Here is a 19,845-nt window from a genome sequence, read left to right as displayed (position 1 = left end):
ACCCATGTAGCAAGCCTGCACATGTACCCCGAAATCAAAAATAAAAGTTGAAGTTATTTTTTTAATGAAATACTACACAGTAAAAATAAAGAAAGTTGAAGAAAAATAATTATTGTGTATAAATCTATTCATTTAAAGTTCAAAAATAGAGAACCCAAGCAGTATGCCATTAGGATTACAAATAAAGTTGTAATACTAAAAAGAATAGTAAGAACTGGTTACACATGATTTAAGATCATTACTTCTGAGGAGGGAAGAGCAAACAAAGAGCTCTAAAGGTGATGGTAATATTCTTTTTCTGAGAAAGGCCATATTATTTGTATCTATTTAATATTGGAGATAAACAATAATAGGTAAAGGAGTTAGGTGAATTACCCCCAGAACCTCAACCAGTAACTTAGAGAGCTGAGGCCTGAGCTGGGACTGTCAGACTCCACAGCCCTCTGTCCTAGCCCCTGACGTGGAATGCCCTCAAGTTAGCTGGTGTAAAAGGCTGAGTCACCTTTGCCGGGTCCCCACTCTTCATGAATGCCGATGCCTTGCTTAGGCCTGTGATAGCCTCCATTCCCTGTGCTGCGTGAATTTGCAGAGAACAAAGGACTCTCCTTTTCTGAAGGAAAGCTGTTCAGTTTCTCTAGTCAAATCTTGGTCTACCCTCTCCTCTACTTTTTCCTCTATTTTTTAAATTGAGATAAGATTCACATACCTTAAAATCAACCACTTTAAAGTGAACAATTCAGTGGCATTAAGTATATACACAATTCATGTATGACTCACACTTTGTCTAATTGCAAAACATTTTTATCTCCCCAAAAGGAAACTCAGTCTCCATTAAACAGTTGCTCCCTATTCTTCCTGCCCCACAGGCCCTGGCAACCACCAATCTACTTTCTGCCTCTCTGGATTTACCTATTCTGAATATTTCATATAAATGGAATCATACGATGTTTATCCTTTTGTGTCAACTTCTTCCATCTAGCATGATCTTTCCAGGTTCATCCACATTGTAGCATCCACATGTATTAGTACCTCATTCCTTTTTATGGCTGAATAATATTTCACCTCGCCTCTACATTTTTGCATTTTTCTCCACGTAGTCTCTCAAGTTCTTTTCTCCCTTTCCCACCCACTCTTGCACTTCTCTAGCAAACTGTTGGGGATTCCAGCTACTTCCATTTATCAGGTTTCATTTTGATGGTTTGAACCTTTGTCTAAGCATATCTCAGTTTGGGTTTCTTTGCAGAAATAGTCATTGCACAACTTCTGCATCATTCAATTACTTGATAAAACTATTCAATAGAACAGCCCATTATGACTCTACCTAACCTTTCTTGGCATACAGAGCACAATTCACCATCTTATCCACAAGAATATAGGGAGAGGCTGTGACAATTCTTTGCTTGTACTAAGATAAGCTTGATCCCTTCTAGAGTGCACTATCCCCAGAATCCCCTACCCCTCAAGTCCGCCTCCTTCTTGAAGTCTTCTGCTTTAAATGTCACTTCCCAGGAAATTATCCTCAACCTGCATGCAGGTGAGGCCCCAAGTGCTCACTTTCACAGCCCCTGTGCTTCTCCTTTGGCAGGGTTATTGTGCCTGTAAATTAACTAGTTATTTGTGTGATTATTTACTTAATATTTGCCTCCCCATCTCCCCTCCTAGTTTGTGAGGTCCAAAGTATCAGGAATTATGTCTTTATTTTCTCTAGCCCCTAGCATAGCATCAGACAAATATTAAGTGCTCAGTAAATGTTTTCTGTTGAAAGACTCTCAATAAACCTGACCAGTAAGTTTGCTCACTGAACCTTGACAGCCAAAAGTCAAATAAATCTTAGGATCCCTTTGAGCTGCTTTTTGGGGGAGCATTCAGAACCGACTCACCTGTCCTACTGCTCTGGCCCAAGATCTTGATGCTGCTTGCTTGATATTTTCATATAAAGAAGAAGCAAAGCATTCTTGATGAGGAACAAGCATTGTTTTCCATGCGTTATTTTTAGAAATTGATTCCTTTTAATTGGGGAAAGTGAATAGGAGAAAGCTTGAGTGGGGAGTGGCAAAAAGATGAAGGATGAATTTAATCTCTTCCTTGGTGCCTTTTTCCTGGGCAGTAAGATGTGATGAATACTAAATAGCAATGTAATAAATGTCTCAATATCTTGGCCAAGACTGAGAGTCTAATTACAAGCCATATGGCCTCTTCATCTCAGTGGTTGTGAATGTATTTGGGTTTTATCCAGGTGAATGGCAAGAACAGTTAAGCAGTCAACAGATTTTTCTGTGCACTGAATCTCACATTTTTAGATCCAAGGTCAATAATATAAAACTCTTCTTTTATTCTCCCTCCTTAAAAAAAAGGGGGGGGGGGGCGGAAATCATGACTCCACAACGTTTTCTTTTTAGGGTTTAGCTGGAAATTTTGGTCAGATGTCATTCTACTGCCTTCAGCTTGGAAAAACCAAACTGAATTTAGCTCTTGTATTTGCGGTTTACTTTGCCAGGGTGATCAGAGGTAACTGGTTCCAATTTGAGCTCTTGCTTCCCTACCTTGTCTCTCTCTCGTTCTCTCTCTCTCCCCTCCCGTCACACACACAGACGCACACATATGCATGCGTGAGCACACACACACTACATACACATACATTGTCCCACTAAACAAGGCTCTCTCTTAAGATGGTCTGTAAAGCCCTCATAGTGGAATTCTGATTTCATTATGGCCTTCAGCTACTAGAGGAGTACAGGGTCTAAGTGGGCTTATTTTTAATATACCACCCAAAATTTCACAAAGTTAGAACTCCTAATTTGTGAACATATAAAAGTAAGGGAAATAACTTTGTACCTATTACCTTTTACCTTTAAGGTTTCAAATTTTCAGACAAAAAAACTGGGGAAGGGTTCCCCCAAGACGCGATCTATCTTCCATTTGATTGAGTCATAAGAACAATAGAATGCCTCTGTGTTCCTGGGATCCCATTGGAAGCATATTTCTATTTTTAAGAAACACATGGGAATCTGTTTATAAGTTCTGCAGATGCCAGTGAATACTGAAGATGCCACTGTTTGAACGTTCCCCGCTTTATTTCTTAAAGGTAGAAGCTGGATTATACTCTCTGATAAAGTTTAAAGGGATATAAAAACACCAACAAATCTCTCCCCTCTGCTACCAAATCCCACCCTGTACCACCATTACTAAACAGAAATTGGTGCCATTTTATACCATCAAAAGGTACCTTAGACTTTAGCTAGAGTCAAGGAGTAGGCATGTTTGAATATGCACATAATAATAAATATGCAAGAAAAAGTCATAGATACGTAATTAGAATTGTTAAAATTATCTTAAGGAAGGTGAAAACTATTTCTAATAGTTTTTTAAATGAGTCAATGGGTAAGTAAGGATTTGATATTTCAAATTTGGATTTCCATAAATTAAAATAGTTATAATGTCCTATAACATGTACTTAAAAGTGAGATTTGTGGTGTTTGGTTACTGACATGGTTTGGCTCTGTGTTCCCACCCAAATTTCATCTCACATTGTAATCCCCAATTATGGAGGGAGGTGATTGGATCATGTAGACGGTTTCCCCCATGCTCTTCTCACGATAGTGAATGAGTTCTCATAAGATCTGATTAAGTTAAAGCTGCGGCACTTCCCTTTCACTCACTCCTCCTGCCACCTCGTGAAGAAAGTACTTGCTTCTCCTTCACCTTCCTCCATGATTGTAAATTTCCTGAGGCCTCCCAAGCCATGCATAACTGGGAGGCCACCTCGTGAAGAAAGTACTTGCTTCTCCTTCACCTTCCTCCATGATTGTAAATTTCCTGAGGCCTCCCAAGCCATGCATAACTGGGAGGTCAATTAAACCAGTCTTAGGTAGTATCTTTATAGCAGAGTGATAATAGATTAATACAGAAAATTGGTACAGGCAGAGTGGGGTACTACTATAAAGTTAACCTGAACATATGGAAGTGACTTTGGAACTGGGTAACAGGCAGAGGTTGGAACAGTTTGGAGGGCTCAGAAGAAGACAGGAAGATATGGGAAAGTTTGGAGCTTTCTGGAGACTTGTGGAATGACTTTGACCAAAATGCTGATAGTGATATGGACAATGAAGTCCTGGCTGAGGTGGTCTCAGATGGAGATGAGAAACTTATTGGGAACTGTAGCAAAGGTCACTCAGGCTATGTTTTAGCAAAGAGACTGACGGAATTTTCCCCGTCCTAGAGATCTGTGGAACTTTGAACTTGAGAGAGATTATTTAGGGTATCTGATGGAAGAAATTTCTAAGCAGCAAAGCATTCAAGAGGTGATCTGGCTAATTCTGAAAGCATTAGTTATATGTGTTCACAAAGAGTTGATTTGAAATTGGAAATTATGTTTAAAAAGCAAGCAGAGCATAAGGTTTGGAAAATTTGCAGCCTGACTATATGGTAGAAAAGAAAAATCAATTTTCTGGGGAGGAATTCAAGCCTGCTGCAGAAATTTGCGTAAGTAATGAGAAGCTGAATGTTATTAGCCAAGATAATGGAGAAAATGTCTCCAGGGCATGTACAGACCTTCACAAAAGGCCCTCCCATCACAGGCCTGGAAGCCTAGGAGGAAAAAAAATGGCTTCTTGAGTCAGGTCCAGGGCTCCACTGCTCTGTGCAGTTTCAAGATGTGGTGCCCTGCATCGCAGCCACTCCGCACCAGATGAGGCCTAAAGGGGCAAGGTACAACTCAGGCTATTGCTTCAGATGCTGCCTCAAACCTTTGGTGGCTTCCACGTGGTATTGAGCCTGCAGGCATGCAGAAAACTAGAGTTGAACTTTGGGATCCTCCCTCTAGATTTCAGAGGATGTATGGAAAAGCCTGGATGTCCAGAGAGAAGTCTGCTGCAGGAGTGAAGCCTTCATGGAGAAACTCTGCTAGGGCAGTGCAGAAAAAAAAATGTGGGTTTGGAGCCCCCACACAGAGTCCCCACTGGGGCACTGCCTAGTGGAGCTGTGAGAAGAAGGTCCCCAACCTCCAGACGCCAGAAAGGTAGATCCATCAACAGCTTGCACCAAGATCCTGGAAAAGCCTCAGGCACTCAATACCAGCTTGGAAAAGCTGCCACAGGGACTGTACCCTGCAGACCCACAGGGGCAGAGCTGCCCAAGGCTCCGGGAGCCCACCTCTTGCATCAACATGCCCTGGATATAAGACATAAAGTCAAAGGAGATTTTGGAGCATTAAGATTTAATTACCTCCCAGCCAGGATTCATATTGCAGAGGTGTGCCAGGCAGTTAGTTAAACAATTGCTATTTTTCTAGATTTTGTGAAACTTATGGTATTGTTGAGTATTTAAGCCTTGCAACTTGTGATTTCTTTTTCTCATTCTAAATAAATACTCACTTTCTGATCTAATCTTGTGTCCTTTTTCTTAAAGAGGGTTGCCCAAATTGTGTAAATTTCAAGTCCCACAAAATCTGGATCCCTGCATAGGAGCTGCTAAATATTTAAAAATAAGATAAAGCTTTTCCTTTTGGTTAAGAATTCTTAATAACACAGTCAAACAGGATCACGGTTTACGTCATCCAGGATCTGACCTCTGTGATAAAATTGGTAGCTCTAGGGTGTCAGAACTGAGAATAGTGAGAGACATGTAGATTCATCACCAATCACCCAGCAGGGAGGAAACCTGGGTGGAATCTGGCACCTACTATGGATTTCTGTTCCAGAAAAGAAATCTTCCGCAAAGAAGGTCTATTGAAATGAGCTGGTGGAGCTTTCACCTAATTTAAAACAGGAAAGACTGTGAGGCTGTTCAGAGAAGATGGGGGATATCTTCTCTGGATGGGGGATATCTAGGTTCAATTCACCTAGGTTTGGTTTTCCCACTCTAAAGGAAAAGTTCAGATAAGTAGGCCCAGTGGAGGATGATGATACTCTCCTGTCTTGCTGTCTCTTCTGGTCCTCTGTCAGTGACTGAGTACTGGGCTGGGTTGATGGATGTTATGGGCGGTCCCATGGTCTATGGGGCCAGCAACCCCTGACATGATCTTATAACAGTTTCTCTCCCTTACAAGAGCAGATGGGATTCAGATGCTAGGATCATCATTCCGATGCAAGTTGTCAATGTCACGGACCTTTTCCTGAAGAGAGGGAGTTTCCATGCACTTATTACTCCTTAACCCATTTATTTGCAATCCTACTTGCTTGGTCTTTTTGGTATATAGGCCCCCATTAAAAGATTAATTTGTCCTTTTGTATCTCAAATACAGCAAAAGAAAGTTATAATTCTATTTCACTGTGGGCCCACAATTTGGCTCCAAGGACAGTAATAAAAAATGGTCAAAACACCCACTCTGTCTACTGGACTGTCTACCTGCAGGTCCCCACAGCAAGGGGTCCCAGGTTTCAAGAAAACCCCTTCTGTCCTCTCTGAGCTCCCAATCCTGAAAGAGTCTGGGAATCTGTACAATTCACATGATTGAAGACCCCCTCCTTTGAGCTGGAGTCGGGGTGGATAATACCTGGATATTACTTAGCACTGCATTTCATAGGGAATAAAAGGTGTGTGGAACCCTTCAACTAGTCTCTGATGCTTGACGACCTGGAATTTCTGTTTCAGTGTGATCAAAAGAATCAGAGTACAATACAGTCCAGAAAACTACACTGTTCCTAATTTTAGCAGTTCTGACAAGAATGGGCCACTGTCTAAATTATCAAGTAATTTTTTTATTTGACTGACTAGGTTTTTTGGGGATTCAGTGATAAAGTCTGTAATCCAGGATAACTATGAGAGAGAATAACGGGAGAGAATGACAAGAGGATCATGGCTGTAAGGTGAAGCAGGACAATGGCACGTTTGACCCCAGCTTCTTTATATAAAGGCATTTCCCAGAGGACATAAAGTATTCCTGGTGCTGTGAATCCTGCGAGATCTCAGCACCAGGACATATGGAGGTGGGTTAACAAAGCAAATAGTCCCATTCTTCATGCTGGTTTGAGGCTACTCCTAAAAGAAGCTACATTTCAGGGAAAGAAGGACTTCTCTCTCCTAGTTCACCCAAATTCATAATCAAGTCATCAAAAAAAAGCAAAGTCAAGGGTTGGTGACTTTTTTTGATGCCCACCTTCTTCTATTTCAAAGAAGACCCTAAAGGAACCGGCTGAAATGCTTTTTCTGTGACAAGTTTCTACCTTGGTTCTCCTGCCCCGAGCATTCTCACCCAATTCTCCCTGAATCCAGGCTCACTCTCTTGTAATGAGACCTGAATTGTTTTTGCTTTGTTTCATCGTCAGCATATTTCATGATTTTCTTTCTTACGGCCTCAGACCCTGCTTTTCTCTATGCCTGGTAAAGATATCTGTCTTTTTGTTCTCCCCAGATGCTGTCCCAAAGCTGGCATTCTGTGAGGTTCCAGCCATTTGGTTGTGGGAGCTCTCCTACTTTAGTGATAGCTGTCCCCATGAGACCTGGTGCTTGCTCAGGCTTGTGAATGGACACCCACTACTTCTGCTCTCATCCTACTCCACCTTTTTCCATGTCAGACTTGATCTGCTCCTCCAGATCCTCTGGGGACACATAGAAGTCCTCTTCTGGCACTGATGACTTGGGCCGGCAACGTCCACAGCAGCAGTTGCAGCAGCAGCACAGGCAGCAGCAAAAATAGCAGCCTGTCAAGAGGCCGATGATAACAAATAGGGTCTAGGGAAACAGAGGCAAAGCAAAATGAGGATGAGGGGTGATGGGGTGGGGGGAGAACCCCAGAAATCAAGTCTGCACCCAGGTGTCCCCAGAGACCTGAAGACTTCACAGTTCACCCCACAGGCCACTTCTTCACCCTCATCCTTACTCCACCTAAGAACTATTTCATTTCCTTGGAAACCAATTTCCTGGTAAAGTTTTGCCTGTAAATTAGACCCAGAAGAAATGACTTGTAGCTAAAGTAATAAAGTATGGCATTTCTTTTTTTATTCTTAAGCTATATGGTGGTCATTATTAAGAGCAGAGCAAGGAAAGACAAAAACCAAAAAACCAACCAACAAAACCTCTAGAGCTAGCAAGGGGAGCTGAATCATTCTCACCAGAATGATAAAGAATGAGTTGTCTGATACCTCCGCCTCCTACACTCACATTCCTGCTGGTCACCAAATCCTGGAGAGTATCTCTCCTCAATTCTCTTATATCCTCTTTCATGCCTCTATCCTGGCCAGCCGGACTTCAGAATGGACCTTCACTATGTCTTGTCTGGATACTCCAGCAGCCTCCCAATTGGCCTCCCTGCCTCGCCTCTTGTCTCCCTTAAATCCATGCCGTGCATTGCTGATGGAGTGAACTTTCTGAAATACACGTTCTCTTGAACCCATGCTATGGCTCTCCTGCCTCTCAGATACAGCCAAGTTCCTTATTATGGTGATCCGGCTCTGCCAATGCTTCCCTGCACCAGCACAGCCCTGTTCTTGCCTTTCCTTGCCTTATAGCTCTGCTCTCCCTATCCAATACAGGCATTCATCTGCCTGGACGTCCAACTCCCAATTCCCCAGTCACACAACAAAATCCCACCTGGTGTGTAAGACTCATCTTAAAGATCCCTTCTATGACATCTTTCCTGATCCTGCCCAAAACAATGACTCCCTCCTTTGTGCCCAATTGCATTTCATGCAGACTTCTACTTTGCTGCTTTCTTTAAGTGATATTTTTAGAACAATCATCAGTTTGTAGGTCTGTTTCATTGTACTAGACTCTGAGCTTCCTGCAAGCTGGCACTGTCAGCTAGATAGCTAGTCATCTTTCAGTTCCTCCTACTTAAGGATTTAGTACCTGGTATGTGGTAGATGCTTATAAAATACCAGCGGAATTAATGATTCTATAAAGTAACAAATAAACAAATGATTTGCTCTACCTGGTGAACAGCAGCAGGATTTCCCCAAAAACATAAAAGGTTTGCTCACTAAGTTTGATATAGCTAAAGATGAAAAGAAACTCAGTTCTCCAATCTGGTTATAAAACGTCCATTTTTTGTGAATTGAGCAAAATCAATTTATGATTTTATCAAAAATATGTAATTTGAAATAGAAAAAAAGGATTTATACACCTTTAATTGAAACACAGATTTTATCTAATTAAGGGAGGAAGAGGGATAAAGAGGACTTGTGTGCCTGTGTACTTCTTCAATAACTTAAGGTAGAAATCTTTGATGCTGATGACCCTCATCTGCCCCATTCCTGCTTCCTAACCCTGGACTTCATCTCTGACCCTCGCCCCACGTGTGGGGTGGAGCCTCTGATGGCTAGGAGTAGGGGAGCTTCAGTCACATCCTCAAACATAATCTCTTCTCTATGGAAAATTTACATTTCCATAGTCTTAGGTAAATTGCTCTGAAAACAACTACAATACCCTCTACCTCACTGTCTCCACGCCCTCCCATGCAGTGTTCTTGAGCCATTGCCCCAAACTCCTCCCTTCTTTAGCTATTTTTGTCCTTTTTGTTTTTACTATGCAATTCCCATATTGTTCCCTTCTCTGAACTTTTTCTTTTCATTCATAAACTGTTTTGTTCTTGAATTATTCCAACCTGATTGTTTGCCTTTTGTGAAAATAACCTTGCTTTGGCTGGCACAGAGGCTCATGCCTGTTACCCCAACACTTTGGGAAACTGAAGTGGGTGGATCACTTGAGATCAGGAGTTCGAGACCAGCCTGACCAACATGGAGAAACTCCATCTTTAGTAAAAATACAAAATTAACCAGTTATGGTGGTACACGCCTGTAATCCCAGCTACTCGGGAGGCTGAGGCAGGAGAATCGCTTGAACCCGGGAGGCGGAGATTGTGGTGAGCTGAGATTGTGCCATTGCACTCCAGCTTGGGCAACAAAAGTGAAACTCCGTCTCAAAAAAAGAAAAAAACCTTGCTTTATCTGTTACAGTGCTTAACACAGTACTAGGCACAAGTAGGTGTCTAATATTTTCATAAATAGGTATCTTTTAGGTACATGGATTCATTCATGTAGTGCATATTTAACACATGATTGCTACATGCAGGGTCACTCTGATGGGTGCCATGAAATTGGGCTTTGGCACAAGGAGAAGGAAAAGATATTTTTTTTGTGGCCTTATGTTTAAAGAACCACGCTAGAAATTATTTTGTTTATCTCTCACACTACTGGGCAAATTATGCTTGTCCATATGAATTTTGATCAATTTTGTCCCCTTCCTGAGCAAGGAAATTTATTCTCAGTTTATGCAGGCAGGCCCTGATGTGCAATCAGGTGGTTGTGTGTAATTATCTGGACCTGCCTCTGCAGTATCTTCCCATGGAAACAGTGTCATGCCTGGAGGTTGGGTTCCCACGCAAACTCACAGAAGCTTGTACTGTTCATTGTCCTATGAACGTTCAATCTACTGACATAAATGACATTGTCAGTGTGTACACTCACATTCCAAGTTCCAGATCTGCTCAACAAGAACTGCTCTCTCCCTCAATCTTCAGCAATAGAGAAAGGGGTTTCAAATGGGAATTCCAGGTATCCCTGAGAAAAAGAACTCTGAGGATTATAGCAAGCAAATGAGGCTAGGTTGCAAGACTCCTTTTCCATGCTGATGTACAAAAACATATTCTCTCTCTTCCTGCATATGTAAAACTCAATTTAGCCAGATTTAGTGGAAGAAAATAGCAATCAGATACTACGAGCATGAAACCTGCCTTTTTAGATATTTAATAATTATTATTGTGTGTTGAAACTTATATGAATGTGAACTGTCCACGAAATATGTTGATGGGCTACATGCACGACCCATGTGTAAATATACTTTTATCAGAAGACAAGGATGTTAATATTCACAAACAAAAACTATCATCAAACTTATATGTACTAGAAATCCCTAGGAAACCAAACAAAATTTACCACACAAAAGTCAGTTCTGATTGCACTAAGTTCTTAAAAATGTCACCTTTTGCTTGACTAGATATCCATTTTGCTCTCTGTCCCCATCTCTGCCTCTCCAATTCCCTGACCTCCAATAGTAAATTCTTACCTTTTCCCCCTCATTTCCTTCTCCTCTACCTCACAGCAGGCTCCATGTGAGTCTCTGACATAATTACCACTCATTCTCCCCAGTATTGTGTTTGCTGATGTAGCCTATGCTATAGATAGTAAAGGACATGGCTAAATTTACCCCATAATAATTTATTAAGCAGTTGTCACACTAATAAATTATTTTTGGTTTTGAGCAATGAATGATTCAGTCCTTAATTAGTCATTATAAAGAATTAATCTGAAGCTCCAAATTCAAATATAATTAATGTCTAGAAGTATTTTGAATCATGTTGTATCTTACAATTATTTGATGAGCTAAACCAGAAATGATCCTAAATAATAGCTTTCAGTGGAAGCACTATCTCCTTTTACTTACCAGAGTTTAATAACAGGAAGGTTATACTTCCTTTGAGATGGAATCTAAAAGAGTGATTAATATCATGGTCTTACAAGAGACTGTTTGTGAAGAAAGGAAATTCAGATTCACCTTTGCCCACCAGCTCGACAGCATGAAATAGGTGTTAACATTTTCGTCTCCAAACTGCTCGGCCACGTAGAGTCCCAGCGATCCGTACTTGTCGTATATGCTTCTCTTTGAGACGTCGGTAAGTATTGCGTGGGCGTTGTTGATTTCTTTAAACTTCTCAGTAGCAGCTGGATCATCTGGATTCTTGTCTGGATGGTGTTTCAGGGCCAATTTTCTTTAAAATAAAAGGAAAACAAGGAAACTGTTATTTGACAAGAATGAACGATGTCCTTTTAGAAAGGCACTGTTCATTTGTACACTCTTTATTCTTGCAAATACTGTGAAATGGTAAGTTTCAGACTAATGATAAACTAGTAAGTACATTTTCACTAAATGGTGTCTCTTGTTTCGAATGCACAGGCACAATAGTACTATTTCTCCTCTCTCATTTCCAGAAGAATTTTCAGTATCTGCATGATTGTTGAGTCTGAGAAATATTTGTTGCTGGCAAATATGCAAAGTTTCTTTTTACCGAGAAGCTATCAGTAGCCCACCCCTACAGACCTTTAAGAGCAACAGGACCAGTTTACATCATACTTTCTTTTAGTACCAGAAGAACTTTCCAGAATTAACAGAATGTCACAACATATATTCTAAAAGTTCAACTCAGCTATCAAAAAAGTCTCTCGAACAAAATTATCTTTCGTTAACCCCTCGTTAATCTTCCACAAGTCCTAACTCTCTCTTGGTTTTCTGAACAAATACTGTAACTTTCTTTGTATTCAAATACATATTTGGCCTCTTTCCAAATAGACCTTTCCACTTACTAATCTATAGAAATTTACCTGTGGGCATAAGGCCTTCTCCTCTGTGGATCAGAAAGCAGTTCCTGAGGGACTCTGCTAGATATTCCACCTGGCTCATCTCCCTACGGTGCCTATCATAGGTCTATGTAGGAACACACCTTAAGCTTTTGTTTATTGTTATCAGTTTAAATAAAATTGTTTCATTTTAAAACAGTAATATAAGTCCAGAAGTAAAGTAGAAGACTAAGTATACCTTATAAATCAATCTACATGATAAACAGAACAAATCACATCTACTTTAGGAACTAAAGAATTAATGATTAGGAAGTAAATGAAAATTTAAGAAGCCCAGCATTAGGATGCTTTAAATCACCAAAATTTTTAAAAGCTGTTGCCCAGGCTGGAGTGACACAGTCTTGGCCAAAAAAAGAAAAAAAAAAAAGGAAGTAAGAGATCTCTGGCAAATACACACATTTTCTTATTTCTAGGGTGGCTTCCTGTCATTTTTTAAGCAGCTTGGATCTTTGTCAGCTCACAAGGGCAGATGCATCCAATCCATTATCACACTGCTAACAATGGAGTTGGCCAATTTGGAGAGCTGGAACACCTCCACTTGTAACACATCCAATTCCTGGTCATCAGCAACATTTTGATTCCTCTTGGCAGATACTCTTGGCTCCGAGGAATCCTCGGGAAACATGGTGAGCAGAGACAGCTGCCAAAACTCCACAACTGTCAAGGAGGTGGTCGTGCAATGCCTCACCCTCTTGTGTGTTGTCAATAGGACAAGGAAACAACTATGGAATGCAGGGTTTAAGGAAGTGCTTGGAGTATGTTTAAATAGAATAGGCACCTATGCATTGTTAAAGGTATCTGTTGTCATTTCTACTTTGATACTTAAAGTGACATAATATTCAACCAGAATGTGAGTCTTTAACTCTAAATGTCCCTACACTCTTGGTCACCTGTCAATGTGGCATGGCTATAGCTAGTATTAGAAATAGCATTCAATGCCTCTAATTTTCTCTTCAAAATCTAATGACAGCTTTCAACTAAAATGCATAGTGAATTTAATTAGTGGCAGATAAGATAACCATGTGGTTTATAGTTGTAATTATCTAAAGCCCTCAAGATCTTCCTATTTGGAGGCAGTGGCATAATTCTAAGAGTTGCAGTGTTTTGCTCCATTCTCTTCCTTGCCCCATCCAACACTTTAAGATGCAATCAAACTATTACTACTACCTATGATTCTCTACCAGTTTCTGAATCACCTGAGGCCTGATTCTGACCATGATGTCCCAGCTCTTAAAATATTTTCATGTTTATCAATCTCGTGGTTTGTATGAGGCTGTTATATATACCGTTTGGATATTCTCTAAATGCATTTTAGTCTTTTACAAGTTTTTAGTTTGGTTTTTAAAGTTAATTTGTGGTATTTAAAAAATGCATATTCTTGATATGAATTCTTTGTCAGTTATATGTATTGCATATATCTTCTCCCATTCTGGGGCTTTCTTGTTGTATTATTTTATGATATTTCCTGGTGAACAGAAATTCCTTATTTTAATTTACCTGAATTAATGAACCTGTTCCTCAATTCAGGAAGATATTTTTCTATAAACTCTCTATAACTCTAAAATCTTTATAGTTTTTCCCTTTATATGGAAATCTATGGCCCATTTATACCCTGACATTGTAATGTGGTGGAGGGCAGGTGTCTAATCTCACTTATTTTATATAGATATTCCACTTTTGTAGCACCATTTATTAGGAAAAGAAAATCCTTTCCCTGGATTTCTGGGATCTGTATTCTGCTCCATTGGTCAATTTGGTTATTTCTGGACCAATAACACTCTTACACATGATGGTTTAAAATATGTCTTCATATCTTAAAGAGCAAATTCTTCCATATTGTTGTTCTTCAAGAGTTCTGTGTTATTCTGGGTCCTGTGCATGTCCACATGAATTTTAAAATTAGTTTGTTAATTTACACACACACACACACACACACACACACATTCACACAACCTATTGAGATTTTTATTGCGATTGCATTAACTCTATAGATTAATTTGGAGATTGACGTGTATAATACATTCACCTATTTAGATCTTTTTAATGAATTTTAAAGTTTTATCATTTTTACCTCTATGTCCTATGTCTATTCTCTTGGATTTAGTCCTGGACCCTAATTTTTTTTGAGATTTTGACATATAAAATTTTCCTAATTATTTATTGCAAATAAAAAGAATTTTTTCTATTTTTATACTTAGGTTTCAAATAACTGTTGTATGTTGATTTTTTTTCATTCTTCTAACATCCCAAGCTCATGTCAGAATTTTATTAAATTATAAATTCTTTTGGATTTTCTACATACACAATTATATAATCTCAAGTGATAACTGGATTTTTTTTTCTTTCAAATCCTTCTATCATTTACATTTTTTCCTTATCGTACTGCCCTGGCTACGACCCCCAGTATGATGTCAAAAGTGGCTGCAACAGGCATCTTTCTTCTGAATTAACTAAGAGTGAATGGATGTTGAATTTTATCAAATGTTATTTCTGCACCTATAGAGAAAATATGTTGTTTCTCTTTTGGTCTGTTAATGTGATTGACTGAGTTTTTAAATGCTAGATGAAGCTTATGTTTCTGGGATAAGCTCAAAATTTATTGCTGGATTTGGTTTTCTAATACATGAATTAAACTCTATAAATTTTTCTCTGAGTAATATTTTGACTGCATTTCACGTCTTAATATGTAGCATTGAATTCTAGATCTTTTATAATTTTAATTATGGTTTGTTATTTTTAGCCATGAGTTATTTTAAATTATACCTCCTAATTTTCAAACATATGGAAAATATCCAGCTATTTAAAAATTTTTGCTCTGTAAAGTAATTGCACTGCTGTTAGAGAACATATTTGGTATGACTGAAATCCTTTAAAATTTGAGTCTTGCCTTATGTCTTATTATTTTTATAAATGTTCCATGTGTGTTGAAAAGGATGTGTGTTAAAACTTTCCACTATGACTGTAGGTTTGCAGATTTCTCCTTAAAGTTCTGTCAACTCTTCGCTTTGTATATTTTAGGCCATGTGTTTTAGGAGCCTATAAAGTTATAACTGTTATATATTCTTGGTGAATCAAATTTTTATCATTATGAAGTATCCCTCTTTATCTGTAGTAATGCTTTCTGTCTTCACTTTAATTTTAATAAAGCTATACAGCTTTCTTTTGATAAGCATCTGCATCGCATCTTTGCCCCTCCTTTTATTTTCAAATTTTCTGTATTCTTAAATAGTAGATGTGTCTTTTGTAAAAACCATATGGTGCCAGTTTTTTATTCAGAATGACTTTTTTCTTTTAATTGAAGCATTTTGTCTACATTTATTTTTAATATAATTACTGACATTTTTCAGGTTTAGTCATCATATTCTATTTGTCCCTTCTAAAATGTACTCATATTTCTTTTCCCTTTCCTTTCCTGACTTCTTGTTGGTTTAATTTCTCATTACTCTACTTTTTTCCCTGTTGGTTTGAAAATTATATAATCTTTTATCATTCCTTTCAGGGTCCTTTGGAGATTTCAAAATCCTTGACCAATGTTAATGTACTTTTGTTTTCCTCCAAAATAACACAAAAATCTTAGAGCAAGGACACTGTTACTCCCTTCTCAACTTATGTGTTGTTGGTAGCATATACTTTAATTCTCTGAGTCTTTTAAGCCCTGAATAATTATTCTTTCATGAAATTAGCATTTAAGGATATATTATACAATTAATATTTGTATGTATATACTCACATATTTACTATTTTTATTACTATTAGTTCTTTCCTACATCTCTGACCATCCATCTGAGGTTATTTTCCTTCTGTCTATAAACATTCTTAGTACCTCCTTTAAGTGAAAAATCCACTGGGGATTAATTCACAGTTTTCTTTAAAAAAAAAATTTAATACGACTTTATTTCACCTCAATTTTGAAAACCTTCCTGGATGTAGAATTATAGGCTATCAGTTATCTTCCTTCATCATTTTGAAGATTTTGGTCTACTGTCTTCTGGCTTATTCTATCTTGGTTGAAAAATCAGCTGTTAAGTGTAATTGTTGGGCTTTAAAAGTAATCTGTATTTTTTTCCTCTGTTTGCTATAAAGGCTTTACAGCTTTAGATTTTGGAAGTTTTTCTGTGATGTTCCTGGGTATAGAGTTCTTTGTATTTATTTTGCTTGCTTTTATTGAGTATATGTAGTTTAATATCTTTCGTGAACCTGGAAAATCGGCATGTTGTTTTTTCAAATGGCTTCTCCCCATTCTTTTTCTACTCTCCTTTTTAGACTCTACTTGCTTATATCTAAGTTAATGAATTTTCTATTTTTTAATCTTTTTCCATTTTCCATCCTTTTGTAATTCTTTCTTGTTAATGAAACTTCTTTATTTTTATCTTAATAAATCTTCTATTTTAAAAATCTTATTTCATTTTCCATCCTTTGTAATTCTTTCTTGCTATTTTCTTCTGACCTAGCTTCCAGTCAACTCTTGAACCTGGTAATCCCTACCTTTGGGTTTTTTACTTTGGTGGTTGCATTTTCTGTTGTAGAGTTTCTGTTTCTTTTCCGAATCTGAAATATCCCTTTCCATAATTTTCAGGATTTTTTTTTAATTCTCAATCTCATATTTTATCTTCTTGGTTGTAAATAGTTATTTTAACATCTGTATCTGATCATTCCAATGGTTAAAATTCTCGTGGTTCTGTTTCTATTATCTCATTTCTGCTAAATCTTGTTCATGTTGTCTTGATTTGTATGCTTATTCCTGTGACAAACATTGCATTAAAACATATTTAAGAAAGAATTTGAGGACTAGGATTTTATCTTAAACCAGAAAGCATTTTTATTTCCTATTTTCGGATGTCTGGGGTCTCTGCAAAACTAAAATCATCTTTTAGTTTTTTTTTAAACTAAAGATCAAGATTTTTTTGGCTACCCAGATGACTCAAAGTTCAGTTGCAGTCCATACAAGACTGGTGTTCCTGTTATTTATTTCTCTGTAACAAGCTGCAGTAAACTTTAGTAACTTAAAGCAACAAGAATTTTATTTAATTGCTCCAGTGTTGTCATTGAGCAGAACTTGGCGTGGACAATTTTCAGCTGTGCTTGGCATTGGCTGAGGAAATGTCATTGGAGCTGGTGTATCTGCTCCCAAGATGGCTTCATATACGTGCTGATAAGTTGGTGCTGGCTGTTGTTGGGGAGCTCAGCTAGGGCTGCTGTCTGGGGAAATCTGTTTTCCTTCACGTGGCTTTTTCTCATGGCTAGGTGAGCCTTCTCACAACAAGATGTTCTTGGGGTTGTTAAATTTCTTGAATGGTGGCTAGCTTGAAACAAAAGCAGAAACTGTTAGACCTTTTTAAGATTTAGGCACAGCCTCACTTCTGCCGTATTCTATTGGTTAAATTGGGTCAGAGAGCCGCCCCAGATTCATGACTTACAACAAAGGACGTGAAAACCAGGGGGCACGGTTGCTGACTACCACCAAAGTAATTGTCAACCACGGATTATTTCCTTCTAGTTTATTCTTTCTCCTGGATGACAGCACTTCAGAATCTCAATAAAATTGCAGGATCTTCATCCTTGTTGGGCCAGTGTCCAGGTTTTCTCCTTTTTTCTCTATTGGGTTGGTTTTAAAGTCCTGCTTAGCCTTTCAGGTTCTGTTCTCCAAGATCAGGGCCCAGTTAGCAGTAATTCTTTACTCTCAAATGCTTTCAAGGTGTGTGTGTGTGTGCGCGCGCGCGCGCGTTCACGTGTGCGCATGTGTGTTCTTTCAGTTTTTCTTGTTGCTCTTAGCTGGAGGAACAACTGGTACAAATTACCTAGTCAGTGAGGACCAGGAAACTCCTGATGATCACTTGTGTCTTTGGTGTCTTCTTTCAACTATATGTTAATCCCACCGAAGGCCTTACATGCTGTTATACAAACGAGCCAGACAGCCTCTATGTATTGGCCCCTGGCTTTTATTTTTTTTCTTCACTGCAGGCTGAAACCTAGTAACTCAGAAGCCTGCCAGCATCAAAGTAATGTTTTCATACATCTAATTATTTATTTAATCTTAAATATTTAAAAAATTTCAATAGCTTTTGGAGTTCAAGTGGTTTTTGGTTACATGGGTGAGTTGTATAGTGGAGATTTTAGTGCATCTGACACTTGAGTAGTACACATTGTAGTTTTTTATCCCTCCCCCCTTGACCTTCCCACTTCTGAGTCTCCAAAGTCCCTTATATCACCCTATACGCCTTTGTGTACCCATAGTTTAGCTTATAAGTGAGAGCATACAGTGTTTTGTTTTCTATTCCTGAGTTATTTATTTAGAATAATGGCCTCCAGCTCCATTCAAGTTGCTGCAAAATACATTATTTTTCTCTTTTTTATGGCTGAGTAGTATTCCATAAAGTATCTATACCACAGTTTCTGTAGCCACTCATTGGTCAATGGGCAATTAGGTACCTTTGCAATCGTATCTGTACCTTTGCAACTGTGAATTGTGCTGCAGTAAACATATGCATGCACATGTCTTTTGGATATATTGTGTTCTTTTCCTTTGCATAGATACTCAGTAGTGGGATTGCTGTATCAAATGGTAGGTCTATTTTTAGATCGTTAAGAAATCTCAATACTGTTTTCCATAGTGGTTGTACTAATTTACATTCCCACCAGCAATGTATAAGCATTCCTTTTTCATCACACCTGTGCCAACATCTACTGTTTTTTGACTTTTCAATAATGGCCCTTCTTGCAGGAGTAAGGTAGTATCTCATTGTGGTTTTAGTTTGCATTTCCCTGATTATTAGTGATGTTGAGCATTTTTTAATATGTTTGTTGGCCATTTGTGTATCTTTTTTTGAGAAATGTTTATTTAACACATTCAATTATCTAAAAAATAGCCCAACCATCAGATTTCTAGCCTTGTAGAGTCAGTCTGCTTTACCTACCTTGCAAAACCTCACTCTACTTCTGCTGGCCCTTGATAAGATAGAGCTTTGTGGTTATAAGACCTCAAACTTTTAGGGTTCTTTGGAGCGCTCTGACTCTGAGACCTACCATGCTGCCGTATGACATAACTAGACCCATAAGCCCCCTTTTTGACCCCCTCTTCCTTAGAAGTTCCCTCACCCTCCTTTCCTGGCTGGTGGCCCTTCACTGAAAACCCTTGGACAGTCTTATGCTGTGAGGGCCCCTCTCATACAGCCATGTCTGAGTACCCAAGCAACACCCAACAAAGCTTATTATGTGTTAATGCCTCTTGTGGTCATATCTTTTCCCTTGATCAGCCCCCCAATCCTTCAGACCCCCTACAACCACTTTATGCACTTGCACTCAGTACAACTGCCCTCCCACAAGAAGCTTAAGTACAGTATGTGGCTGAATGTGCTAGTGGGGCTCAGGGACTCAGGAGCCACTGGGCCAGGATTAGTCTCTGTCCTTGATAAGGGACAGAATAGAAAGCTCAGGGCACCATTTGGTTTCAAATTGCAGATTATGATGCCAGTGCTACCCCTGCTGTGTAATTATT

At 38.8% G+C, this 19,845-nt stretch overlaps 1 protein-coding gene across 2 annotated transcripts in view; it reads right to left on the bottom strand.

Annotated features, from left to right (window-relative positions):
- DNAJC5B (DnaJ heat shock protein family (Hsp40) member C5 beta) overlaps positions 1-19,845 on the bottom strand; it is an 80,297-nt gene that overhangs the window by 8,325 nt on the left and 52,127 nt on the right. For both annotated transcript variants that reach the window (XM_021670248.2, XM_012463701.3), the window contains exons 4-5: positions 11,491-11,704; positions 7,500-7,671 (exon numbers count right to left, since the gene is read on the bottom strand). In XM_021670248.2, the coding sequence (XP_021525923.2) occupies positions 7,500-7,671; positions 11,491-11,704 (386 nt within the window). The remainder of the gene's footprint in view (positions 1-7,499; positions 7,672-11,490; positions 11,705-19,845) is intronic.

This window comes from Aotus nancymaae, unplaced genomic scaffold (assembly GCF_030222135.1).
Source record: "Aotus nancymaae isolate 86718 unplaced genomic scaffold, 86718_ANA_hifiasm-v0.15.2.pri h1tg000036l, whole genome shotgun sequence".
NCBI classification, from domain to species: domain Eukaryota; kingdom Metazoa; phylum Chordata; class Mammalia; order Primates; family Aotidae; genus Aotus; species Aotus nancymaae.
This window is presented reverse-complemented; position numbering and strand designations above follow the sequence as displayed.